Raw genomic sequence first — 18,742 nt, 5'->3', positions numbered from 1 at the left:
TGTAATTGATATCTAGTCTCATAGCGTTGTGGTCGGAGAAGATACTTGATACGATTTCAATTTTCTTAACTTTACCAAGGCTTGATTTGTGACCCAAGATACGATCTATCCTGGAGAATGTTCCATGAGCACTTGAGAAAATGTGTATTCTGTTGTTTTTGCATGGAATGTCCTATAAATATGAATTAAGTCCATCATGTTTAATGTATCATTTAAAGAATGTGTTTCCTTATTTATTTTCATTTTGGATGATCTGTACATTGGTGAAAGTGGGGTGTTAAAGTCCTTTACTATGATTGTGTTACTATCAATTTCCCCTTTTATGGCTGTTAGTATTTGCCTTATGTATTGAGGTGCTTCTATTTTGGGTGCATAAATATTTACAATTGTTATACCTTCTTCTTGGATCGATCCCTTGATCATTATGTAGTGTCCTTCTTTGTCTCTTCTAATAGTCTTTATTTTAAAGTCTGTTTGGTCTGTTATGGGAATTGCTACTCCAACTTTCTTTTGGTTTCCATTTGCATGGAATATCTTTTTCCACCCCCTTACTTTCAGTCTGTGTGTGTCTCTAGGTCTGAAGTGGGTCTCTTGTAGACAGAATATATATGGGTCTTGTTTTTGTATCCATTCAGCCAATCTGTGTCTTTTGGTGGGAGCATTTAGTCCATTTACATTTAAGGTAATTATCGATATGTATGTTCCTATTCCCATTTTCTTAATTGTTTTGGGTTCGTTATTGTAGGTCTTTTCCTTCTCGTGTTTTTTGCCTAGAGAAGTTCCTTTAGCATTTGTTGTAAAGCTGGTTTGGTGGTGCTGAACTCTCTCAGCTTTTGCTTGTCTGTAAAGGTTTTAATTTCTCCATCAAATCTGAATGAGATCCTTGCTGGGTAGAGTAATCTTGGTTGTAGGTTTTTCTCCTTCATCACTTTAAATATGTCCTGCCACTCCCTTCTGGCTTGCAGAGTTTCTGCTGAAAGATCAGCTGTTAACCTTATGGGGATTCCTTTGTGTGTTATTTGCTGTTTTTCCCTTGCTGCTTTTAATATGTTTTCTTTGTATTTAATTTTTGACAGTTTGATTAATATGTGTCTTGGTGTATTTCTCCTTGGATTTCTCCTGTATGGGACTCTCTGTGCTTCCTGGACTTGATTAACTATTTCCTTTCCCACATTAGGGAAGTTTTCAAGTATAATCTCTTCAAATATTTTCTCAGTCCCTTTCTTTTTCCCTTCTTCTTCTGGAACCCCTGTAATTCGAATGTTGGTGTGTTTAATGTTGTCCCAGAGGTCTCTGAGACTGTCCTCAGTTCTTTTCATTCTTTTTTCTTTATTCTGCTCTGCAGTAGTTATTTCCACTGTTTTATCTTCCAGGTCACTTATGTGTTCTTCTGCCTCAGTTATTCTGCTATTGACCCATCTAGAGTATTTTTAATTTCATTTATTGTGTTGTTCATTGTTGCTTGTTTCATCTTTAGTTCTTCTAGGTCCTTGTTAAATGTTTCTTGCATTTTCTCTATTCGGTTTCTAACATTTTGGATCATCTTTACTGTCATTATTCTGAATTCTTTTTCAGGTTGACTGCCTATTTCCTCTTCATTTGTTAGGTCTGGTGGGTTTTTATCTTGCTCCTTCATCTGGGGTGTGTTTCTGTCTTCTCATTTTGCTTATCTTACTGTGTTTGGGGTCTCCGTTTTGCAGGCTGCAGGTTTGTAGTTCCCGCTGATTTTGGTGTCTGTCCCCAGTGGCTAAGGTTGGTTCAGTGGGTTGTGTAGGCTTCCTGGTGGAGGAGACTCGTGTCTGTGTTCTGGTGGATGAGGCTGGTCTTGTCTTTCTGGTGGGCAGGTCCACGTCTGGTGGTGAGTTTTGGGGTGTCTGTGGACTTACTATCATTTTTGGCCACCTCTCTGCTAATGGGTGGGGTTGTGTTCCTGTCTTGCTAGTTGTTTGGCATAGGATGTCCAGCACTGTAGCTTGCTGGTCGTTGAGTGAAGCTGGGTGTTGGTGTTGAGATGGAGATCTCTGGGAGATTTTCGCCATTTGATATTATGTGGAGCTGGGAGGTCTCTTGTTGACCAGTATCCTGAAGTTGGCTCTCCCACCTCAGAGGCACAGCACTGACTCCTGGTAGCAGCACCAAGAGCCTTTCATCCAGAGCCTTTTATCCACACGGCTCAGAATAAAAGGGAGAAAAAGTAGAAATAAAGAATTAGAAGAAAGAAAGAAAGGAAGGAAGGAAGGAAAGAAGGGAGGGAGGAAGGAAGGAAGGAGGGATCGAGGGAAGGAAGGAAAAAAGAACGAAAGAAGATAAAGTAAGATAAAATATAATAAAGTTATTAAAACAAAAAATATTAAGAGAAAAATTAAAGAAAAGAAAAACTGGACAGATAGAACCCTAGGACAAATGGTGGAAGCAAAGCTATACAGACAAAATCTCACACAGAAGCATACAAATACACACTGATAAAAAGTGGAAAAGGGGAAAAAATCATAAATCTTGCTCTCAAAGTCCACCTCCTCAATTTGGGATGATTCCTTGTCTATTCATGTATTCCATAGATGCAGGGTAAATCAAGATGATTGTGGAGCTTTAATCCACTGCTTCTGAGGCTGCTGGGAGAGATTTCCCTTTCTCTTCTTTGTTCTCACAGCTCCCGGGGCTCTGCTTTGGATTTGGCCTCGCCTCTGCGTGTAGGTCTGTTCTTCGCTCAGACAGGATGGGGTTAAAGGAGCAGCTGCTTCAGGGACTCTGGCTCACTCAGCCTGGGGCGGGAGGGGGGGGTTGGCGGAGGAGCTTGTGGCAGAGGCTGGCGTTACGTTGCACTAGACTGAGGCGCAACGTGCGTTCTCCCAGGGAAGTTGTCCCTGGATCCTGGGACCCTGGCAGTGGCGGGCTGCATAGGCTCCCCGGAAGGGGGTGTGTTGTTAGTGACCTGTGCTCGCACACAGGCTTCTTGGTGGCGGCAGCAGCAGCCTTAGCGTCTCATGCCCATCTCTGGGGTCCGCGCTGTTAGCCGCGGCTCCCACCCGTCTCTGGAGCTCCTTTAAGCAGTGTTCTTAATCCCCTCTCCTTGCGCACCAGGAAACAAAGAGGGAAGAAAAAGTCTCTTGCCTCTTCGGCAGGTCCAGACTTTTCCCCGGACTCCCGCCCCTGCTAGCCGTGGTGCACTAACCCCCTGCAGGCTGTGTTCTAGCTGCCAACTCCAGTCCTCTCCCTGCGCTCCAACCGACCGAAGCTCGAGCCTCAGGTCCCAGCCCCGCCCGCCCTGGCCGGGGAGCAGACAAGCCTCTCGGGCTGGTGAGTGCTGGTCGGCACTGACCCTCTGTGCAGGAATCTCCCCACTTTTCCCTCAGCACCCCTGTTGCTGTGCTTTCCTCCGCGGCCCCGAAGCTTTCCCCCTCCACCACCCGCAGTCTCCACTCGCGAAGGGGCTTCCTAGCATGTATGTGGAAACCTTTCCTCCTTCACAGCTGCCTCCCACTGGTGTAGGTCCCGTCCCTATCCTTTTGTCTCTGTTTATTCTTTTTTCTTTTGCCCTACCCAGGTACGTGGGGAGTTTCTTGCCTTTTGGGAGGTCTGAGGTCTTCTGCCAGAGTTCAGTAGGTGTTCTGTAGAGTTGTTCCACGTGTAGATGTATTTCTGGTGTATCTGTGGAGAGGAAGGTGATCTCCTTATCTTACTCTTCTGCCATCTTCCCTTCGTCCTCTGGTCTTCCTTTCTGACCATGGTCAAACTTTCTGGTTCAACATCTGGATTTTTATTTCCAAAAAAAAAGAATGTAATAATTTTAGGAGACCAAGGAGGTGAGCTCTATGACAAAGTGAAATAGAAATGCAAACTCATAGAACAGTATTTTCAGATTATGATGGAGTCATAGCATCTCCTAAAAATTAGGAATATCTTAGAATCCTTCATACCCCACTAGGGAATGCCTATATTTTGGATTCTTTCACTGCAGTACAAGTTATTGTAAAACAAAAATTGGTATTCACTAAATTTTTTGTTACTCTTAATAGAGGTCTTGGATTTTTTTGATCTGTTTTGTCTATGTAATCCTGATTCTGTTAATTTCTATATTAATGTCTCAATGCATTTGGAATCAAAAATAGACATTTTAAAAGTGATTAAAGACAAATACATATGAGAAGTTCAACTCATAAAGTATTAAAAAACTGAAAACCAAATTGGTGTTTTAATTTCTTGTCAAGTTAAAGTAGTGAAATATACAAAATAATTATTGCTTTTCAGTGAATATATAAATTATAGTGTGTGCCTCATTATATATTGGATTTTCTAATTTTGTTATTTAGAACAGACTTAAAGTCAGTGCAAAAGTAATTTATTCAGTATTTAATTTATTTATATCAGACTATATATCATGTTGAGTATGTAATATTAAGTCAACATAGTCTTATAAGAAATTATATTTTGGCATTTTATTTTTGATTGAGTGAAAACTAAGATTAAATTACTGAATTTTGCCTAATATCATAATTAATCTTTTACCTTTTTTAAGGAATTGTTCAAGGTGTTCCTGTGGTGGCACTTATATTTGAGGGTGGGCCAAATGTTATCCTCACAGTTTTAGAATACCTTCAGGAAAGTCCTCCTGTTCCAGTCGTCGTATGTGAAGGAACAGGCAGGGCTGCAGATCTACTAGCATATATTCATAAACAGACAGAAGAAGGAGGGTAAGTGTATGATTACAACATATTTTTAATAATTTTATGTAAAGAAGCTGTGGTTTTTAGAATATTAGATTCATTTCAGTGTTTTAATAATATGAAAATACCTTCTTAAGTCTTGAGGAAATAGCCTGTCTGATACATTATTGGAATGAATTAAAATATAAGTCTTTGTAGTGGACAGTTTTCAAAGACCTGTTAAATAGAGGCACGTATCTTTTGACGCAACAGTTCCATTTCTGATAATTGTTCCTACAAATGTACTTGCACGCATGTGAAATAACATATATAAAGTTACTCAATACAGTGTGGTTTGTAACAGTAAAAGATTGGAACAAAATAGAACATTTATATCAAGGGGACTAGATAAATAACTTAAGGTACATCTGCACAACGGAGTAGTTTGTAGTTACATCAGGTATCTGTATATTAGATTTGGAAAGATTACCAAAATATATATGTAAAAAAAGGAAAATGTACAGTAACATGTATATTTTGGCACCTTTTATGTAGGAAAAAAGACAAGGAGATAATTGTATATATTGAAAGAGATCCTCAAATGTTATACAAAGTAATAGTGTTTCTTGAAAGCAGTTGAAATGGAATGGCTGATGGAAGACAGTGGGAAAGACACTTTCACTATGAATTTTCACAGTTTTATATTTTATATTATATCATATTTTTGAGCATGTAAATATATTCCGTATTGAGAAAAAGAAATAAAAATGCAAATGTGCTGGTATTTAACACATTTTGTTAAAATACTGCTTTTTACACCATATTATCTTAAAATTATCTTTATACAATGTCTTACATGATAAGATACTGTATAACTGATAACATTAACACATGCCTTATAAAAAATTAAGAAATAATTCAAAGAGAAAAATCACTCCATTCCATTTTCCACCCTTATGACTTATAGTAGGAATCTAATGAAGGAGAAAATTTCACTCAGGGTCAAGTATTTAATATTAATACAGTATCTTCAAATGTCTTGCCTGGATCCACTAGGACTTGATATTAGATTCTTCAAATAATGGAATTTGAAATCAGTGGATTGAGTTATGTTTCCTCTTACTTCAGGAATCTTCATGATGCAGCAGAGCCTGATATTATTTCAACCATCAAAAAAACATTTAACTTTGGCCAGAGTGAAGCAGTTCATTTATTTCAAACACTGATGGAATGTATGAAAAGAAAGGAGCTCGTAAGTACATTTCACAGAATAAGCCTTTTTTTTTTAATATAGATTTATTTTGGCTGCATTGGGTCTCCATTGCTGTGCGCGGGCTTTCTCTAGCTGCAGCGAGCGGGGGCTACTCTTTGTTGTGGTGAGTGGGCTTCTCATTGTAGTGGCTTCTCTTGTTGCGGAGCACGGGCTCTAGGCACATGGGCTTCAGTAGCTGTGGCACGTGGGCCTCAGTAGTTGTGGCACACGGGCCCTAGAGCACAGGCTCAGTAGTTGTGGTGCACAGGCTTAGTTGCTCTGCAGCATGTGGGATATTCCCGGACCAGGGCTAGAACCCGTGTCCCCCTGCATTGGTAGGTGGATTCTTAACCACTGCGCCACCAGGGAGGCCCAGAATAAGCCTTTTTATTTCATTCAAAGTACATTCTAAATTGGGTAAATGCTTTTTTATTTTTTTAATTTAATTTTATTATTTTTATTTTTTGCGGTACGCGGGCCTCCCACTGCCGCGGCCTCCCCCATTGCGAAGCACAGACTCCGGCTGCGCAGGCTCAGCTGCCATGGCTCACGGGCCCAGCCGCTCCGCAGCATGTGGGATCTTCCCAGACCGGGGCACGAACCCATGTCCCCTGCATCGGCAGGCGGACTCTCAGCCACTGTGCCACCAGGGAAGCCCTGGATAAATGCTTTTTAATTAATTAATTAATTTTTGGCTGCTCCCCATGGCTTATGGTATCTTAGTTCCCTGACCAGGGATTGAACCCAGGCCCTCTGCAGTGAAAGCATGGAGTCCTAACCACTGGACCTCCAGAGAATTCCCAATTGGAGAAATACTTTTTTTAAAAACTTTGGATTTAAAATTTTAAAATCTTTTCTAACCATGTAAAGATGTCATTTATAATTTTGTTCAAGCTAAGAGATAGCATAGAAGGATTATGGGGTTTTTAAAAAAATTATTTAATTTATTTATTTACTTTGGCTGGGTTGGGTCTCTGTTGCTGCGCGCGGGCTCTCTCTAGTTGCTGTGAGCGGGGGCTGCTCTTCGTTGTGGTGTGCGGGCTTCTCATTGTGGTAGCTTCTCTTGTTGTGGAGCAGGGGCTCTAGGCGCACGGGCTTCCATAGTTGCAGCACGTGGGCTCAGTAGTTGTGGCTCATGGGCTCTAGAGCACAGGCTCAGTAGTTGTGGCGCATGGGCTTAGTTGCTCCGCTGCATGTGGGATCCTCCCGGACCAGGGATTGAACCCGTGTCCCCTGCATTGGCAGGCGGATTCTCAACCACTGCGCAACCAGGGAAGCCCCTAGAATATAGTTTTTATATGGTGTGGAGACATGTATTATTACACTTCTATTTTTGGAAAAGTTTCATAACTGAGCCTCAGTAGATTATGTTCAGGATCAAGGAAGAACTCTAAAGAGTTATTATTGGCTTCTCTAAAATATATTTGGAGGAAAAAACCCTATTTTCCTCTGAGTGAGTGCTCAAATTAAAGATCAGTGCTGCTTCACTATTGATACTATGTGTAAAACAGATAACTAATGAGAACCTGCTGTATAGTATAGCACAGGGAGCTCTACTCAGTGCTCTGTGGTGACCTAAATGAGAAGGAAATCCCAAAAAAGAGGGGATATATGTATACGTATAGCTGTTTCACTTTGCTGTACAGTATAAACTAACACAATATTGTAAAGCAATTATACTCCAATAAAAAAAAAATAGAGACCAGTGTTGCTTAATTTCAGTCATCTAGACATGGGCTTAAGTTTACAGAGACAAAAAATTTTTACAGTTCTCTAAGTAGGTGGATGATAACATGGTTTGATCTGCAGTTTTCTTCCATGCATTTCATTTTTGTATACTATGAAATGAAGTTAGTTGAAAATTTTGTATTGGGGTTATAACAATAGACTTTTATTTTATGGAAAGATTATTAAATGAAAACCTCTCTCTAATGGTATTATGTTTCAAATAATTTTAAATAAATTTCCAGTAAAAGGATTCAACAAAACACTTCTCATTCAAGAACACATATATTTACTTGAACTGAGTAAGTGTCTACTCTGCAGAAGAAACAGCCGGATTTACTCAGATTAGTAATCTATAGCCTTAGCTCATAAATTGCTTATTCTAGTAATGGACATAAAATATATAAAAAATGAATATAATATGAAACCAAACATTTTGAATATACTTGAATTTTATTTTTTTTAAATTTATTATTTGTTTATTTTTAGCTGCGTTGGGTCTTCGTTGCTGCGCGTGGGCTTTTTCTAGTTGCAGCGAGTGGGGGCTACTCTTCGTTGCAGTGTGTGGGCTTCTCATTGCAGTGGCTTCTCTTGTTGCGGAACACAGGCTCTAGGCGCGTGGCCTTCAGTAGTTGTGGCACGTGGGCTCAGTAATTGTGGCACACGGGCTCTAGAGCGCAGGCTCAATAGTTGTGGCACCCAGGCTTAGTTGCCTCGCGGCATGTGGGATCTTCCTGGACAAGGAATCAAACTCGTGTCCCCTGCATTGGCAGGTGGATTCTTAACCACTCTGCCACCTGGGAAGTCCCTACTTGAATTTTATTTGGTAAATGATACAAATTCTTTAATTTTCTGTGTTTTGATTGTAATGAAATTATTCCTGACTCAAAAAAACTATATCTGCCAAGTAGTTTGCAGTTACTTTGCGATTTATATGCGTTATGTCTTAGCTTATAAAATATAAAGGCATAATATTATGAATTGATCTTTAAATAGATTACTGTTTTCCACATTGGATCAGATGAACATCAAGATATAGATGTAGCAATACTTACTGCACTGCTTAAAGGTAAGACTTAAAATTCATTTGTTAGGTCTTTCATTTATAGTGTTTTTATATAAGTTAGGATTTTTTAATTTGACCAAATGTTTGAGACCTGAATTTTTCAATAGTTTTTCTTTGAAAAAGACACAGTGTTCACTTTCTTTGACAAATTTGCTTTTGTTTTGAATCTTATAACTTTTTAAAAAGTTCATACCAGGATTTATGCCATTAGACCTATTTAATTATCCTGTTAAGAATGTGTCAAACGTCATATTTTTAATTGGCTGAAAAATAATTGTTTAAAAGTAATAGAGTATTAGTTAATGCAAATTAAGGATAGCATTCTTAAATGTGCTATTTTCATTAGGGAGGAAAATTTGGAAAGAAAACTAATGGTATCTTCTAGGACTAAGGGGTTAATGCACACGCAGTTGAATTGTTTTCCTCTTATTATCTTTCCAAAGACATCTAACTGATAAGACAAACAATACTATAGTGAAAAATCTTTTCAAAAATTAGAAATTAAAATGTTGTTTTGTCCGAGTACCTGAAAGTCCAAGCATGCAGTGAGGTGGCAGAAGCAGAGCAAGAGGGCACTATCTTTATCATTCATAAGAATTTCCCAAATATTAGACTACAATGAATTGCCAATAGATCAGACATTTGAAAAATACTATAATAAAATATAACATATTTACATCATCTGAGAATAAGAGATCATAAGTAATAGGAAGCCTAGAAACCATAAAGGGAAAGATCAATAAATGCGATTGCATAAAAATAAAAAATAAAAAGAGAGCACCTAATATTTGCTGTGTACTTTCTGTGTACTAGCTACTGTGCTTTAGTGGTTTATGTTGTTTACCCTTGTGACAGCCTTAAGATGAAGATTTCCTATTATTTTTCTCATTTTATAGATGAGAAAACTAAGAACAGGAATGTGGAAGGATCACAAAAAGGTGTTGTAAATTAGTAATAAAAAGATGAATACCTCATGGAAAAATGAGTCAAAATTTAAGTAAAAGATTTTAGCAGAATACAGATACTTGGGGGAAATGTGGAAATGATGGAAAGATGTTATAATTTTTAAAAAAACATAAATTAAAAAAAAAAAGCTTTTTATCCTCCTACTGGGTATTTGTATACTCCTGATGGATGATATAACCTTTCTGTAATATATTTTGGCAATGTGTCAAAAGTTTTAAATTATATACCCTTCTACGCAGCAATTTGGCTTCTACAGATTCATCCTGTTAAATATGTGCACAAAGATACACTTACCAGAAAATTCAAAATAACGTGAAATGTCCACTAGTTAGAATATTTGTTGAATAAATTTTAGTTCACCTTTAAAAGGTATTTATATATATATAAGGTACATCTGTATGTACTGTTATTGAAAACTAAATATACATAAAGCAGGCTGAGTATTTTGTATAGTATGACCTGCTTTTGCATAAACAATTATAAGTATATGTATGAACTTATATATGCACAGAAAACACCTGTAAGGATATTTTTCATAATATTAACAGTCAATACTATCGCTGTGATAGAAACAGATCATCTTTCTTTTCTGTTCATTCTTGTGCATTCTGAATTGTTTGCGATGGATGAGGCTGTGTCTTTTCTATAGTTGGAAAATAAAAGTCCTCAACCCTGGGGTAACCTTATCTTTCTGAGGCAGGCTACCTCTGAATAGTGACTAACACCAGCTGTGTAAGTTAATTAAAGGGGGAGGAGGGGAATTCATAAGTGTTCATATTTTATGGAGATAAATTAATTGAACTTGTCGACTGTTTTCTTTATTTGATTAGGCACTAATGCATCTGCATTTGACCAGCTCATCCTTACATTGGCATGGGATAGAGTTGACATTGCCAAAAATCATGTATTTGTTTATGGACAGCAGTGGCTGGTATGTAAATAATCTATATAAACAGTGTAATTTAATTAAGCTAAGTTAATATCAAAGTATTTGCTGAAACTGTTACCTAACTTGACATTTACCTGTCAGTCAAAAGTGCAAACTTATTGTAGCCAAACATTTCTGCAACATTCAGATCCATTTAGGATTTAATAAGTTCTATTTGCCTCTTGATAAAAACTGTGTTTTTTATAGGGTATAGATCTTTAAAAATCCTGAAACTGAAAAAAGTTTTAGAAATAGTGCTCTTTGCATCTGTGTTTGTCAGGAATGTTGGCCTGTAATTTTCTTTTCTTCTGGGGTCCTTGTCTGGTTTTGGTATCAGAGTAATGCTGGACTCATAAAATGAGTTTGGAAGAGTTTGAAAAGGATTGGTATTAGTTCTTTGAATGTTTGGTTAAATTTACCAGTGAAGCTGTCTGGTCCTTATTAGTAATCAGACTGTTCAGAATTTCTGTTTCATCATGATTTGGTCTTGATAGGTTGTATGTTTCTAGGAATTTATCTGTTTCTTCTAGGCTGTCCAGTTTGTTGGCATGTAATTGTTCATATTAACCTCTTAATGATCCTTTGTATTTCTGTGGTATCAGTTGCAACATCTGTTTCATTTTTGATTTTATTTATTTGAGTCCTCTCTTTTTTTTCTTCCTGAGTCTAGCTAAGGGTTTGTCAATTTTATCTTTTCAGAGAACTAGTTCTAGTTTCATTCTAGTTGTCTTTTCAATCTGTTTCATTTATATCTGTTCTAATTTTCGTTACTTTCTTCCTTCTACTAACTTTGAGTATCGTTTGTTCTTCTTTTTGTGGTTTCTTGAGGTGTAAAGTTAGGTTATTTGAGACTTTCCTTGTTTTTTGAGGTAGGCATCGCTGTGAACTTCCCTGTTGGAACTGCTTTTGCTGCATCCCACAAATTTTGGTATGTTATATTTCCATTTTTGTTTCTCTCAAGGTACTTTTTATTTATTTATTTATTTGGCTGCATTGGGTCTTTGTTGCTGTGCGCGGGCTTTCCTCTGGTTGCGGCGAGTGGGGTCTACTCGTCGTTGCAGTGTGCGGGCTTCTCATTGCAGTGACTTCTCTTGTTTCGGAGCACGGGCTCTAGGCACATGGGCTTCAGTAGTTGTGGCACGCGGGCTCAGTAGTTGTGGCACGCAAGCTCTAGAGTGCAGGCTCAGTAGTTGTGGTGCACGGGCTTAGTTGCTCTGTGGCATGTGGGATCTTCCTGGGCCAGGGCTCGAACACGTGTCCCCTGCATTGGCAGGCAGATGCTTAACCACTGCGCCACCAGGGAAGCCCTCTCAAGGTACTTCTTAATTTCTCTTTTGATTTCTTCTTTGACCCATTGGTTGTTGAGTAGTATGTTGTTTGATCTTCATGTATTTATGAATTTTCCAGTTTTCTTTGTGTAATTTCTAGTTTCATACCATTGTTGTCAGAAAAGATGCTTGACATGATTTCAGTCTTCTTAAATTTATTAGGACTTGTTTTGTGGTCTAACATGGTCTATCCTGCAGAATTTTCTGTGTGCACTTGAGAAGAATGTGTATTCTCTTGCTTTTGGATGGAACGTTCTATATATCTGTTAAGTCCATTGGTCTACTGTGTCATTTAAGGCTGATGTTTTCTTACTGATTTTCTGTCTGGATGATCTCTCCACTGATGTAAGTGGGTATTAAAGTCCTCTATTATTTTGTATTGCTGTCTGTTTCTCCCTTTAAGACTGTTAATATTTATTTTATGTATTTATATGATCCTATGATGGGTACATAAATATTTACATATATTGTATCTTCTTGTTGAATTGACCCCTTTATCATTATGTGCCATCCATCTTTGTTTCTTATTACAGTCTTTTTTTTAAAGTTTATTTTGTCTGATATAAGTAAGCTTCCTTTTGGTTTCCATTTGCATGGAATATCCTTTTCCATTTCTTCACTTTCAGTCTATATGTGTGTCTTTACATCTAAAGTGAGTGTCTTATAGGCAGCGTATAGATAGGTCTTGTGTTTTTATCCATTCAGCTACTCTGTGTGTTTGAATTGTTGAACTTAGTCCATTTACATTTAAAATAATTATTATAAGTATGTACTCACTGATATTTTGTTAATTGTTTTCTGACTGTTTTTGTAGTTCCATTCTGTTCCTTTTTTCTCTGTCTCTTGCTCTCTTCTTTTATGATTTGATGACTTTAGTGATATGCTTATATTTTTTTCTCTTTGTCTTTTGTGTATAGGTTTTTGCTTTGTGTTTACTATGAGGGTTACATATAATAACTTATATCTGTAATGTCTATTTTATATTGATAACCATTTGTTTGATCCCATTCTAAATCTCAACATTTTTATTTTCCTCTTTTCTGTTTTTCATGTCACAGTTTACATCTTTTTACCTCGAGTATCCCTTAACTAATTATTGTAATCATGGCTATTTTTACTACTTTTGTCTTTCAACCTTTATTCTAACTTCATAAGTGATTAATCTACTATTTTTACTATATATTTACCTTTTCAGTGAGATTTCTTTCCTGTGTTTTCTTGTTACTAATTACCACCCTTTCTTTTCAGCTTAAAAGATGCTCCTTTAACATTTCTTGAAAGGCTGGTTTAGTGGTAATCAACCCCTTTAGCTTTTGCTAGTTTGGAAAAGTCTTTCTCTCTTTCAATTCAGAATAAGAATTTTTGCCAGGTAGAGTATTCTTGGTTGGAAGTTTTTTCTTTCTGTACTTTGAATATATCATGCCACTCCCTTCTGGCCTGCAAAGTTTCTGCTGAAAAATATGCTGATAGTCTTATGGAGGTTCCCTTGTATGTAACAAGTTGTTTTTCTCTTGCTGCTTTTAATATTCTTTCCTTGTCTTTAACTTTTGGCATTTCAATTATGTGTCTTGGTGTGGGTCTCTATAGGTTCACCTTATTTTAAACTCTCTGAGCTTCCTGTATCTGGATGTCTGTTTTCTTCCCCAGGTTAGGAAGGTTTCCGCCATTATTTCTTCAAATACAATTTCTGCCCCTTTGTCTCTCTCTTCTTCTGGGAACCCTAAAATGTATCAGTCCATTTGATGTTGTCCCATAAGTCCCTTAAGCTAACTTAACTTTTTTAAAAGTTCTTTTTGCTACTCTGGGTGAATTATACTACCTTATCTCCAAGTTGACAGATCCTTTCTTCTGCTTCATCTAGTCTGCTCTTTAACCCTGTTAGTGTATTTTTTAGTTCAGTTTTTTATTCTTCAGCTCTGTGACTTCTGTTTGGTACTTTCTTAGATTTTCCATCTCTTTGTTGAAGTTCTCACTGTGTTCATTCTTTTCCACAATTTGGTGAGCATCATTATAATAATTACTTTGAACTCTTTATCAGGTAAATTACTTATCTCCATTTCATTGAGGTTTTTCCCTGAGGTTTTATCTTGTTCTTTCATTTGGAACATATTCCTCAGTTTCTCCATTTTACTTGACTGTGTTTTGGTTTCTGTACAGTAGATGAAACAACCACCTCTTCCAGTCTTGAAGAAGTAGCCTTGTGTAGGGGATGAGCCTTGTCAATCAACCTTGACTCAGCTTTTTGTTCTCTCTCAAACCTTTCTGCTTGTTTAAGCAACGTATTGTATTTTTACTAGCTCCCAGTAGTTGAGAATGTGCAGTTACCTATCAGGGTCCCTAAGGGAAGTATTTCAGCATCCAGATTCAGACTGACTGGAATCCATACCCTCAGACAACATCTTTTGAAAATCTTCAGAATATTTAGGAAACTGAATTCAACAATACTTTTAAAGGATCATATACCATAATCAAGTGGGATTATTCTGGGGATCTGCAAATCAGTCAACGTGATATATCACATTAAGAAAAACGATGATAAAAGTCATATAATCAACTCAGTGGATACAGAAAAAACATTTCACATGATTCTATATCCATTTATGATAAAGACTCTCAACAAAGCAGGTATAGAGGGAAGGCACCTCAACATAATAAAGGCATATATGACATAATAAAGGCCTACAGCTAACATCATATTCAATGGTGAAGAGTTGAAAGCTTTTCCTCTAAGAACAGGAACAAGACAAGGATGCCTGCTCTTGCTACTTTTATTCAGCATAGTATTGGAAGCCCTAGCCACAGCAGTTAGGAAGGAAAAAGTAATAAAAGGCATCTAAATTGGAAAGGAAGAAATAAAACTGTCACTCTTTGCTAATGACATGATACTATGTGTAGAAAACCCTAAAGACTTCACCAAAAAACTGTTAGAACTAATAAATGAGTTCAGCAAAGTTGTAGGATACAAAATAAATATGCATGAATTTGTTGTGTTTCTATACACTAATAACAAAATATCTGAAAGAGAAATTAAGAAAACAGTCCCACTTGCAATTGCATCAAAAAGAATAAATTACCTAGGAATAAATTCAACCAAGGAGGTGAAAGATTTGTGAACTAAAAACTATAATATGTTGATGAAAGAAATTGAAGAAGATACAGAGAAATGGAAAGATATTTTGTGCTCATTGATTGGGAGAATTAGTATTGCTAAAATGTCTATACTACCCAAAGCAATCTACAGATTCCGTGCAATCTCTATCGAAATTCCAATGGCATTTTTCACAGAAATAAAACAAGCAATTTTAAAATTTGTGTGGAACCACAAAAGATCCTGAATAGCCAAAACAATCTTGAGAAAGAAGAACAAAACTGGAGGCATTATGCTTCCTGATGTCAAACTGTGTCACAAAGCTATGATAATTTAAACAGTATGGTATTGGCATAAAAATAGGTAAATAGGTCAGTGGAACAGAATAGAGAGCCCAGAAATAAACTCATGCACATATGGTCCATTAATTTACGACAGAGTAGTCAAGAATATACAATGGGAGAAGGACAGTGTTTTCAATTATTGATGTTGGGCAAATTGGACAGCCACATGCAGAAGACTGAAACTTGACCACTGTCTTATACCACACACAAAAATTAATTCAAAATGGATTAAAGACTTGAACATAAGACCTGAAACCATAAAACTTAAAAGAAAACATAGGTGGTAAGATCCTTGACATAGGTTTTGGTGATGATTTTTTTAATTAACCAGACTAATACAGAATGTTATTGTTGGTAACTTAAAACCCATGGGGAACAGAAGAACACCCCTTACAAGTACAGGATAAGAAAAGAAAGGAGAGAAGGCCAACTGAGCAATAGAGTAAAGGTTGTTAATGTTAGAATAAGTTAATAAGAAATCAGATTTGTATGTGATACGAGAAAGTAGGAGATAATCTTAACTAAAATAGGAGTAACATGCCATGATCAATTACAGGCCGTTAATATATGAGAAATTGAATACGTATTACATTCTTATAAGTTAGTTGTGCCTTGTTTTTAAGTGCAATGCCAAAATATTTTCCTTGTTATGAAATAGAACTGAGTGGTGAAAAAAAAATGACAGAAAACATATCTGCCGTCTCATCATCATCCATCATGCATAAGGCATGCGTTTAGTCTGTATACTAAAAAGATTTTGGAGACCCTATCCTTTGCAAAGTAATGGAAATCAAGGGTAGGTTGGGTAAAGAAATGGTAATAGAAACTGCTGTAGAGAAGTTGTATAGTTGTATGGTAAACTTTTGAAGACAATAAAGATTTAAAAACAAGAGGTGAAAAAAATGATTTTTAAAAAATTTATTATTTTATTTATTTAATTTTGGCTGCGTTGGGTGTTTGTTGCTGCACGCGGGCTTTCTCTAGTTGTGGGGAGTGGGGGCTACTCCTCGTTTGCCGTGTGCAGGCTTCTTATTGCGGTGGCTTCTCTTGTTGCAGAGCAGGGGCTCTAGGCACGCGGGCTCAGTAGCTGTGGCTCATGGGCTCTAGAGTGCAGGCTCAGTAGTTGTGGCGCACAGGCTTAGTTGCTCCACGGCATGTGGGATCTTCCCAGGCCAGGGCTCAAACCCGTGTCCCCTGCATTGGCAGGCGGATTCTTAACCACTGCGCCACCAGGGAAGCCCAAACCCAGTGATTCTGGTATTGATTTTCACAAAGCTTTTTTTCCTATGATACCAAAATATTTAAAATTATACAGAAGCAATGAGGTATTATTAAAATATTAATATATCAGTAATACTAAACATACTAATATTATTACATTAATAAGATGACTTTTATAATGCTTCTCAGTGAAATTTCTGTATTTGTGTCTTCACTGATTTTAGAGTATTTGATTCAGTGTCTGTTGAAGTCTGTAAAAGTGTCTCTAAAAACTTACAAGGGAGCACTACAAATGCTGACTGATACGTGTGTTATATTAAACTGCAGTGCCACATGTTGTATTGCTGTTAAGAGATATGATTTTTCTCTGACGGTGAATGGTTTCTGTTAAAGTTCTAAAGAAAACTAAGTATATTCTTTTCTGACTTATATAGTAGTTGTATTTTTGGAAAGTTTGTGACAGAATACTTTGTGTTTATATGTAAAGCAGAATTACTGGATTTTCATTTGTGAGAATCTAACAGGATAATAGAAAGTTGTATGAGATATAAGGCAATTCCTTTTTGAGTGACATTGTCTGGCATATTGCATGATTTCTGGTATCTTTTGACCGTGTCCATTAAATGTAGTAGTGGCCCCCAATTATTGAAATGATCCCTCTAAAAAACCTTTCTTAAACACTGAGAACCATTGCTCTAAGGTATTTTTCCCAAAATTTACTTGATGGTGGATTCTTTCTTGTTTTCCCCCCCACGTAACCTTTGCTGTCCTACAGAATGTTTTTTAGGGAATGCTACTCTAGTGAGGTCTTTTTATCTATTCCCTGTATACCTTAAGTCCTAGTCTTTTACTTTGCATCTTTTTAATTTTGTTTTAAAACTGTTTAGGAACAAATATGTATAAATCCTAAGGACTTGCATGTAGAACTGTTTGTATAATTTTATTAATTTTGATACTGTTTTAGGTTGGATCCTTGGAACAAGCTATGCTTGATGCTCTTGTAATGGATAGAGTTGCATTTGTAAAACTTCTTATTGAAAATGGAGTAAGCATGCATAAATTCCTTACCATTCCTAGACTGGAAGAACTTTACAACACTGTAAGTGTATGTTAAAATTCTTTGTGGACTAAGTTTTATCATCTTTGGAAAGTGTCATTTTACCTGAGTATATTCATTCCTATTGGTAAAACCTTTAATATTTTGCTGGATTACATGGAAAAATTACAGCCAGTCTTAGTATAGATTGTTTATATGACAGTCTGAAACCCTTTCCCTGTTTCTGGAGACCTTCTCTGTCACCATAGCCACATAGGAAAGAGATGTACTTAGTGTTAACCCTTTCCTTCACCTTAACCCTTTTTAAAACTGTAAGATCAAGTTCTTAATTATAGAGTCATTATATTTCTTCTTTTTCTTGGTGGTCATTTGTTACACCAAATTTCTTTTGATTCCTTTGACCAATGGAGAAATTACACATTGCTTTTTCTTTTCTCCTTTTTGTTGTTTACATTCATGATTTTGACCTTGTGGTGTCATACTTTCAGCTTACGTACTGTTTTTCAACTTTTCTTTTAAAGAGCTCCTGAAAACTAATTATTCCTTTTACAAAGCCTTTCTCACTTTGTTTCAAATTTCATATCACTAACATTGGAGAGGGTAAATACTACTATTCTTAATAGTTTTTCATTACTAATAGAAGTATACCTTGAGGAATACTAGGACCAAATCCTAGCTTTCTAACTTTGACTTCTCTGCAAAGCTGTTTCCTTTTATTTATCAGTTTCTACCTATTTATCTCTTTCTTTTCATTCCTAATGTCTTTGTACTACTCAATCATTTCCAGCCTATACTACTTCCGTAATCTAATTTCCTTGTCTATTTTCAGATCTTTAACCTAAATATTCTTATAGTGACATATTTTATCATATCTTTCCCCAGTTTAAAAACTTTTGATGGCTCCCCAGTATGTATAGAATAATACTCAAACCCTTCACTTGATTTTCAGAGCTCTTCAGCTTTTGAAATTTTGCCTCAGCTATCTCTCTCACTTGGCCTTTTAATTCCTATCTCCCACCTCCGCATAGTGGATATTTCAACTATGTCATCTACATGTTATTTCCCCAAAATATAAACTTTTTTAAAAAGCATTAGTTGTTTACACAGTGCTGGTATGTGTTTTT

At 36.7% G+C, this 18,742-nt stretch overlaps 1 protein-coding gene across 1 annotated transcript in view; it reads left to right on the top strand.

Annotated features, from left to right (window-relative positions):
- The window catches only part of TRPM7 (transient receptor potential cation channel subfamily M member 7), a 121,508-nt gene that overhangs the window by 43,042 nt on the left and 59,724 nt on the right, over positions 1-18,742 (top strand). The window contains exons 8-12 of the mRNA XM_065872746.1: positions 4,517-4,691; positions 5,772-5,895; positions 8,617-8,689; positions 10,483-10,583; positions 17,526-17,660. Coding sequence (XP_065728818.1) covers positions 4,517-4,691; positions 5,772-5,895; positions 8,617-8,689; positions 10,483-10,583; positions 17,526-17,660 — 608 coding nt within the window. The remainder of the gene's footprint in view (positions 1-4,516; positions 4,692-5,771; positions 5,896-8,616; positions 8,690-10,482; positions 10,584-17,525; positions 17,661-18,742) is intronic.

The sequence above is a fragment of the Phocoena phocoena genome, chromosome 2 (genome assembly GCF_963924675.1).
Source record: "Phocoena phocoena chromosome 2, mPhoPho1.1, whole genome shotgun sequence".
Classification (NCBI taxonomy): Eukaryota; Metazoa; Chordata; class Mammalia; order Artiodactyla; family Phocoenidae; genus Phocoena; species Phocoena phocoena.
The sequence above is the reverse complement of the archived record's forward strand: the minus strand, read 5'-3'. Positions and strand labels throughout refer to the sequence as shown.